General features: G+C 42.1%; 1 protein-coding gene across 2 annotated transcripts in view; it reads left to right on the top strand.

Annotated features, from left to right (window-relative positions):
• Nucleotides 1–288: 288 nt before the first annotated feature.
• The window catches only part of NAIP (NLR family apoptosis inhibitory protein), a gene marked incomplete at both ends in the record, with an annotated part of 29,132 nt that continues 19,999 nt past the window's right edge, over nt 289–9,421 (top strand). For both annotated transcript variants that reach the window (XM_080924843.1, XM_080924842.1), the window contains 5 exons: nt 289–865; nt 2,674–2,773; nt 6,133–6,214; nt 7,021–7,072; nt 8,838–8,957. In XM_080924843.1, the coding sequence (XP_080780969.1) occupies nt 289–865; nt 2,674–2,773; nt 6,133–6,214; nt 7,021–7,072; nt 8,838–8,957 (931 nt within the window). The remainder of the gene's footprint in view (nt 866–2,673; nt 2,774–6,132; nt 6,215–7,020; nt 7,073–8,837; nt 8,958–9,421) is intronic.

The raw sequence follows: 9,421 nt of genomic DNA, 5'->3' as shown, positions 1-9,421 counted from the left end.
TTACTTGGTAGTGTGAGGCAGGGGCATGAGTGTGTGTATCAGTATGTCCATGTAGAAGTCAGGACAACTTGTAGGAGCCAGTTCTCTTCTTTCACCACATGGGTCCAGGGGTTAGCTGCAGTTATCTACCCACTTAGCAACACCATAGGCCCTTCTTTCACCACATGGGTCCAGGGGTTAGCTGCAGTTATCTACCCACTTAGCAATACCATAGGCCCTCAATCCATGATCTTGGTAGAAAAAAACCTTACTATCACCATTATCTGATTTTTCTTTGTTCTTTAGAAAATGGCCAAGCATGGGGAGGCCTCCGAGGATCGAATTTCTGAGTTTGATTATGAATTTCTTCCTGAGCTCTCTGCTCTTCTTGGGGTAAATGCAGTTCACATAGTTCACATAGTACAGAGGCAAGAAGAAGAAGAACATAAAGAGCGGATGAAAATGAAGAAAGGTTTTAACTCACAGATGCGCAGCGAAGCCAAACGTCTAAAGACCTTTGTGACCTATGACACGTTCAGATCATGGACGCCACAGGATATGGCAGCTGCTGGGTTTTACTACACAGGTGTAAAACATGGGGTTCAGTGCTTCTGCTGTAGCTTAATCCTCTTTGGTACTAGCCTCAGGAAAGTCCCCATAGAGAGCCACAAGAAATTACGTCCAGAATGTGAGTTCCTTTTGGGCAAAGACGTCGGTAACTTTGGCAAGTATGACGTACGGGTGAAGAGTCCAGAGAAGATGCTGAGAGGTGGCAAAGCAAGGTACCATAAAGAGGAGGCCAGGCTGGAGTCCTTTGAGGACTGGCCATTCTATGCCCATGGGACATCACCACGTGTGCTCTCAGCAGCTGGCTTTGTCTTCACAGGTAAGAGGATTCTGTTTTGTGAGGTGTTTCTGTGATATAAATACAAGCTCTCTTCCTCCATCCTCTCCCTCCCTCTGTTCACTCCCTCTATGTCTCCTCTCTCTAGAACTGTCAGACCTGCCTTCTTTTTCCTTGCCCAATTACAGGCTCTAGATTTGTATATCACGCGAGTATGGACAGAAATCTACATTTCCCACTTTTGCCCAATTAAAAGGTTCTTTTTTCTCAGATATAAATTGAGCATAACTATTACTATAGTGTAATTTGTAAAGCATGAGCTACACCTAACACCCAGTCCACTGAAACAAATTGTAGAGTCAGCTGCTGACCTACACAGTCCGCCATTTCTCAACGTCTCCCTCTGTTATATCTGATTCATATAACTCTGGAAGGAGTCCAGAGTCTAATTGCCTTTTCAAAAAACACAAAGATAAAGTCTTTCTCCTAAGTCAGTATGTCCTTTAGCCAGTAACCAGGAAAACTTTTAGCCTGACCTCTCTACCAGAGGCATAATAAAATAACCACAAAACTCTGAGTCATACCCATTTTGGTAATTAAGCAATTTAAAACAAGTAAAGAAAATTAAACAAATATTATTTGAACCTATTTTAGGCCTTCTCTAATCTGTCAAACCAGGATTTTTTTTTTTTTAACCCCAAATTTTCATGGAGCCTACATTAGAAAGAATATAAGTATCCTGGAAGATTTTATCTAATAAAATTATATCTTTATACAATCTTTAAAACAATTAATTCACACTTCTATTAGTACCTGCTTATGAGAAGGAGGCAGCTTTATTTATGCTGTTTCTCTTTACAGCAGGGGAATTCAGAGCCTGACCTGGGTCTATCCCTGTTTCTTTGTTTAGAATTGTAAGTGTGCTGGAGTCACATGACTCCTCTCCACTCTGCTTGCTAAGAACTTTTACTCTGGGGCTAAGAATCTAACATTTTCAGTGGCTTTTTTTCTAATTGGGGGCCATCTGTAGTGTGTCATAATAACATTAATCTACATTAATGCCGGCCATGCACAGGCAATGCAGCCTCCCCTCCCCCATTGAAAGCTGTAAGCCTTGGTCTTCCAGGTTCCTGCAGTTGGCCTGCTGCTGAAATGATCACATTTCTAAACTTATCTTTTCCCTGCAGCTAGCCTGCCAAAAATGGCGGCCACTGGCCCTTAACCCCTAGTCCCCTTAAATGAGGACTCTAGAAACTTGTAATGTAACAGTCAAATTTATAACAGTAAATCTTCAACCCTTGAAATGGCCACACAAAGAACTCAAAACTCAATTGATGTAAATGCAAGCTGTACATTTAGATGGGGCAAATGTACCCTACATTACTCCAATGTCCTCTATGATATTCATAGTTACCTACAACTCTTTAAAGCCACGTGGATCAGGTTCATCTTCTTCCTCCATCTTCTCTCACCCTCTCCTTCCTCCCTCTGTCTCCCCTCTCTCTAAAACTTTCAGCTCTGCCTTCCTTTTCCATTGTCCAATCACAGGCTCTAGCTTTATATTTCACCTTTGTACAGACACATTAGTATATATTTAGTGTAACATTATTGGCTTGCTATATATCTGTACACACACACATATTTGCCTGTGTATAAAGTGTTACTTTCCCTCAAATACAGACCTTAAATGTAGCAGCAGTGGGATGAGGGCAGAGCTGAGCTACAACACTTCTGTAGCCCCTACAAAGAACAGGCATGCTGGAGTCTGTCTTGTTCTGCTACAGTGTGATCAGCTCCAAGACACAGTCAGTACTACTGCTGGTCAGTCAAACGCTTTCCTATATCTGCAGGTAAAAGGGACACTGTGCAATGTTTCTCCTGTGGTGGATGCTTGGGAAACTGGGAGGAAGGAGATGATCCCTGGAAGGAGCATGCCAAGTGGTTCCCCAAGTGAGTGAACAAGTATTTTATTCTTTACAAAACAACACACAACTACAGACAAAAGAGCCACATTGTTGGAATATTCCCTTGAGTTCTGATCTTTCTCTCATCCAATATGGGATCACCCTAGAACTTTTCAACTAAGTGAAGAGTTTGAGACACAGGAACTTTTTTTTTCTTTTATTTTAAAACTTATTTTGCTTTTATTTTTAAATCCATTTTTTGTTCTTTCTCTCTTCTTCTTCCTCTTCCTCTCCCTCTCCCTGTTTCCCTTCCTCCCTCCCTCTCCCCCCTTCTGTGAGTGTGTGTGTGGGGGGCTGCAAATTGACCTAGTAGTTCTCTTCCTTATTACTCTCAGGGATCAGTGAACCAGAACTTATAGACTGGCTAGACTACCTGGCCAATGAGCCCAAGGGCCTGCCTGTCTCTGCTACCCCAGGACTAGGGTTAAGGAAGTGTGTGACCATACCCCACCTTTAAGGAGAGACTGGGACTCAAATTTCAGAACCACATGCTTGTGCTGAGGCACTTTATCAACTAAGGCATCTACTTATTATCTCCAATACTAAGATGCATTGTCAAGCTGCAGTTCTGTGACTTATTCTAGTTAATAAACGAGGTAGTCTGCACAGGGCTGGAAATGGTGTATAAATGAGAGAAAGCAAGAGGGTTTAAGGCATTACAAGTAGTATCACATCCTGCTGAATATTCACCAAGTAAAAATGCTTGCTGAGTGCATTGGCATGCACCTGTAATCCCATTAGGAAAGTGGACACTAGAGAATCAAGAGTTCAAAGCCACCCTCTGCTATAGGGTGAGAGGACCAGGTATGTTCAAGGCTGCCCACAACCTAATGTCACAAGAGAACATAAGTTTTGTTTCAGAGATTCAAGACTTTTGTCATTGTACATCTCTGCTTAGAAAAAGTATATTGTAATTACTTTTAGTGATTGGTTTACTACTGGTTTTGTAATTTCTTTGTTTTTGTTTCTTTGTTTCTGCTAAACCACAATTTAGTCCTTTCCCAGGTTTTCAAGCTTTCATTACAGACTGATTCATACAAATGAAAGGAGCAGGTTAATGACCACTTATGAGCACCTGGTCAGGAAATAGTACATCTGTCTCGTGCTAATGTTTTCTATGGAATAACAATAATCTGGTTACTTCAAAGTGAATTCCAGATGCCACATAAAGAATCTGCTACTATTGTAGTATATAAAACTTTAAAAACAAGTCGAACCATAGTATCATTATGTCTCCTAGGAAAAGATGGCATTGATACCTAATGTCAAGTATCTGAATCAGCATTCAAATGATCATCTCCCTCCATCTTTCAGTGTTTTTTAAAATGCATTTTAGTGTGTGCGGAAGGGTTGGGGGTGTTGTTTATGTGCCAGGATGTGGGCTTGGTGGCAGTGTGTCTTCTCCAGTCCCACCTCTGTCTTCCTTCCTGCCCAGCCATTAGCCACTGGCAACTTTATTCACCAGTCGGAACCAGTTGGAGACAGGGACCCTCAGCGTCTTACATGTGGGTTCTCATGCAGTTTGGGAATTAAACTAAATCCACAACACAATTCAAGAAAGTAATGTTGAGATGGGAATGATGGCACATGTCTGTGATCCCAGGTCTGTCGAGCTGGAGGCAAGAGGATCAGAAATGGAAGGTTTTTATTTTTGCAATTTAAAGAGCTTAAGGTGAGCCTGTGCCATGTAGAATCCTATCTGAAAAGGAAAAAGAATAAGTATTGAAATGTTTTTTATAGCAAGTTGATTTAGTATAATATTTTTAAAAGGATTGATAACCCAACTCACTGTAGTCCACCCCATGTGCTATGTCCTACATGGGTTACATTCAGACACAGAGCAACACATGGAGATGTATGAAAAATGTAGCCACAGACACGGAATGGCAGCCCCTGGGAATATTTGAATCATGGGATGGGGCTCATCTTCTCGTGAGAATGTAACAGGACAAGCCTGGTTCCATCTTCATCGACAAAACGTTTCTCAGTCCCTTACCACACCATTACCAAAAGGAACCCATGATGTCAGTTAGAGGAATATCCTTTAATCTTAAAAGTAGTTTCATGGTCTGGAGAGATGGCTCAACAGTTAAGAGCACTGGCTACTCTTTCTGAGGTCCTGAATTCAATTCCAAGCAATCACACAATGGCTTACAACCAACCATCTGTAATGGATCCAACATCCTTTTCTGGTGTGTCTGAAGACAGTGACAGTGTGTTCTTATACATAAAAATAAATATTTTTTAAAAGTAGCTTTGTTTTTATGGGAAAAGTATGCATTTCAAGATGATGTTCAACATACTTTATAAAAATCAAAACCAATAGATTAATATGTAGCTTCAAAAATTACCATGACATTTTTGTTTCATAGGTGAATAATGCTACAGCTAATTTTCACATTAATCCATTTTCTGTTCTTGATTGTGCTGACCATGGATACTAGGTTTAGCCCCCCTCAGCTGAATCAAAAAGGCAAAAGATTCCCCAGTCTACCTACCCTGTATGTATCTCTTTGGTTTCTTGTTTTGCACTTCTGGGTTAAGAGAACTGGCTGCAGAGAGCAGTGGTGTAGGCTTAGACTCCTGAGGCAGATGTATGAAGATGCTTTAGCCCAGATGTTCATCCTTAGCTGGTCAATACAGGAACAGCTAATTTTAAAATAAAACTAAAGTAATCTAAAGATTCAATTTTAAATAGCTATGTGCTGTCATTAATATAAACAAACAAGTCTATCAGAACATCTGTAATTCTCATGAGTAAGGTGAGTTATTTTTTTTAACTTTTAATACAATAATTTTGATCATGTTTCCCCTCTCCTCCAATTCCTCCCAGACACTCCCCACTTCTTACTCAGCCAACTTCATGTTCTTTCTCTCTCTGTTTCAACACCCTCCCCTACAAACACACCTGAAAATCAAAACAAGCAAAACACTGTAAAGAAAGGGGGGGGGGGTAAAAAATGCCTACAAAAGTAGCATGGATCTTGCTTTGTGTTTTCCAACTTCTCCTGGGCAGGGACCTGTGCTCTGTGTGCTGTCATACCCGGTGACAGGCACTGGAGAAGCCCATCTTCCTGTTATCAGTTGGTTGCAAGCAGTTCTAGGTTAAGGTGGGGCTTTATGTCCCCCTACCCCTCTCACATTTAGTGCTCCATCTAGTTTGGACCTGCTCAGGTCTTGTGCATGCTATTGGGGCAGGTTGGGTTTTGGTTTTTTGTTTGTTTTTTTTTGGGGGGGGGTTGACTGTTTTACTGGTATATAAAGTCCAGCAGTTCAATAGGTTTTTGTCAAATGCCCACTGCATGGTAGAACATCTCTATTTATAGGTGTGTATTTTAATTATAGATGTGAATTTCTTCAAAGTAAGAAACCCCCCGAGGAAATTGCCCAGTATATTCAAAGCTACGAGGGATTTGTTCATGTCACGGTAATTTACAACAGCTATTTTTTTTCCAACAGTGTATGTTCTTTACCTAATAATATCTGAATTGTCCAGGGGAGAATGTTTGTTTGTTTTGTTTTCTGATGGATTTTGTGTCTTTCTCCCTTTCTCTTCTCATTCTCCTCTTGGGTGCAAAGAGGAAAACAGAAATTCTGCTGTCTTGTTCAGTTGGAACCACTTAGACTCGGTTTTCCAGACTGGCTGTGGTGGCTTCTGCCTCCTTCATCGTCCCTTTGCCCAAGGCCACTCCCCTAGCATCCTTCTGCTGCCTCCATCTGGGTGACAGTCCTCTGTGGTACCTGAGAGGCAGGGCACTCAGAGCTGCCTCCTGCTATTTAGACTCAAACTAGTGAGGACTTTCTGGGGTGAGCAGTGGGAAACACTGAAGCCCAAGGAGACTGTACTGGCTGACTGACTCAGAAGCTACATCTGCAGGCAGCATGGGCTGACAGTCTGGGTGCAGTTCTCTCAGAGGAGAGTTGCCCAGTTGGAGAGGCCCTTCTGAGGTGAGCTCCCTTCCTGTGTCTTGGTTCCTCCGGAGTCTAATACATTCGTGTGTGAAACTGCAGTTCTGTGGCTGAGCTGAGTGTCTGGTAAGAGCAGCCCTGAGAAAGTTTCTGTTTCACTGATGTTTGGAGCTGTATAAACATTCCCCAAATCAACAAAAATCAAACCAAACTCTGCTGCTCTAATCAACCTTGGATTCAGTGGGGGAAGTTCTTCAGTTGCAGCTCACAGATGGGTGTATAATTTATAAGTTAATCAGTGAGTAACAAAATTTCTTTTCTCAGGGAGAACATTTTATGAATTCCTGGGTCGGAAGAGAATTACCTGTGGCATCAGGTAAAACCTCAGACACTTTCCAAACACTTTGCTTGGTTTTCTCTCTTTTCTGCTGTCTCTTCTGTTTCTCTTTCTCCCTCTCCCTCTTCTCCCCCCCCCCCCGTCTCTCTGTTTGTCTCTCTCTGTCTCTGTCTGTCTCTATCTCTGTTTATCTCTCTCTCAGTGTGTGTGTGTGTGTGTGTGTGTGTGTGTGTGTGTGTGTGTATGTGTGTGTGTGTGTGTACAGGAGCTTTTGGAAGTCAGACAAGGGGGTCAGGTCCTTTGGAGTTGGAGTAACTGGCATTTGTGAACTGTCTGATGTGGTTCCTGGGAACTGAGCTACAGACCTCTAGAATAGCAGTCAGTGCTCTTAACCACTGAGCCATCTCTTCATCCATCATCAACTTTCTTTATAACTTATCTCCATATGTGATTTCCCTCTTATGGAATTCTTTGGTTGGTTTTTGTTGTTACTTTATGAGCAGAACAGATGGTTCAGTGGTTAATGCACTTGCTGCTTTTGCAAAGGACTCAGATTCAATTCCCAGCATCCTCTAGCAACTCACAACACTGCAAGTTCAGTTTTAGAATATCCTGTGTCTTCCTTTGACCTCTGTGGTCACTGCACATGTGTGGTACATTAAATATGTAGACAAAAAGAAAGCAAAATTTAAATGTTAATTAAAAATATGCACACCCATTTACTTATTATTGTTTATGTATGTTTATGGGTACCCTGTGTGAATTTGCAGAAGTCAGGACAACTTATAGGAGTTGGTTCTTTCTTTCTACCATGATGGCATTAATTAAAACATCATTAGGTTTGGGGGCAAGTTCCTGTACCATAGAGCCATTCATTAAGTGGCTTAGGTTTTAGCATCGGTAAGCATAACTAAGTATGTAGTGTTGGTGCTGTATTGGATGCTTCCCTTAAAATAACTAAAATTTTGGATGTTTTAGGAGCAGTATGTAGGGTCTCTCCTATCCCAGGCTGGTCTATACTCAAATGAACCTTGAATGTGTGGTCCTCCTGCTGAGTGCTGAAGTGGACCTTCTCAGATGCCAGGGATGGAGCCAAGAAGAATAGGAGAGCGTGCAACCTATTGAACCACATCTCAGGTCCAGAGGCATTCTGAAATGGCTTGGTGCATCGTTGTTAATGATTTAAAGTGTAGTATTTATCCTCTGTGCCAAAAAACCCCACTTGAAGTAAAAGCAAACAATCCTGACATAGGGTTAACTGTGAATACATGAAAGGTTTCAACTTGAGAAACTTGTGAGACCAAGGTTAGGGCAATAAAACTCCTCTCAGTGTGGAGAAGCAGGAAGCAGTGTCCAGAGGCCAGGATGAGGTAGAAGGTGTAATGGAGACCTCGCTCCTCCCCGGTCTGGTCATCTCAAAGACCAAGCCATTGAAATGACTAAGTAAGCCACAGGGGGAAAGATCTGTTTGGAAACAAGAACCACTTTGTGATTTTGTTGTATCCCAGTGCTTCGTGGTTAAGGGACAGTCTGAAGTTACTTTTTAACACACTGATCACACACAGAATTTAATAGGATGAATTCATGAGGTAACCCATTCTTTGCCACTTTGATCCAGAAGTTCTGAAAGCGTCACTCTTGAATCTTTACTTCCTGCTGTTTATATAAGTCATCAAATCATTCTGCTTATGAGAGTGAGCACACACCTGATTTTGAACATACACACACACATATCACACACAAAGGCACAACTAACATAAACTTTAAGATGAAAGCTGGTCTCATGTAAATCCTATTCCCCAAGCTTACAGCAATGACAGCGTCTTTGCTAATGAAGAACTAAGGCTAGACACGTTTAAGGACTGGTCCCATGAATCACCTGTGGATGTTAAAGCTCTGGTCAAAGCAGGTCTTTTCTACACAGGTGAGTCAGGTTTTCCTCTTTATGCTTCTCTCCTGCCCCCGCCACCCGCTCTGTGTGTGTGTGAGTATGTGTGCCTGCTTGTAAGTACCTGTGCCTCATGCCTGCGTGGTGTTCTTAAAGGCCAGACAGTGTGTTGGATCTTGGTACTGGAGTTAGAGTTGCCTGTGAGCCATCATGTGGGTGCTGGAACCAAACGACTCCTTTGCAAGAGCAGCCACTGCCCTCATGCTGAGAATCCCTTTAGGGTCAGTATTTAGTGTGGGCCACATATTCAAATCCTCTTGCATTTTTCCGTATTCTTCATTGTTTGTCATGGATCTCTTTGGGTCCCTAAGACCCTCAGTTTCCCATAGTTCCCTCAGTGTTCAGCCTCTGAACCTGGGGATTCTGCAGCCAATGAATCCAACAGACCCATTCCACTGGCACAGATGATCTTCTTACCACATGGTCTTAACGCTTGTCAC

The sequence above is a fragment of the Micromys minutus genome (assembly GCF_963924665.1).
Source record: "Micromys minutus genome assembly, chromosome: 11".
Classification (NCBI taxonomy): domain Eukaryota; kingdom Metazoa; phylum Chordata; class Mammalia; order Rodentia; family Muridae; genus Micromys; species Micromys minutus.
The sequence above is the reverse complement of the archived record's forward strand: the minus strand, read 5'-3'. Positions and strand labels throughout refer to the sequence as shown.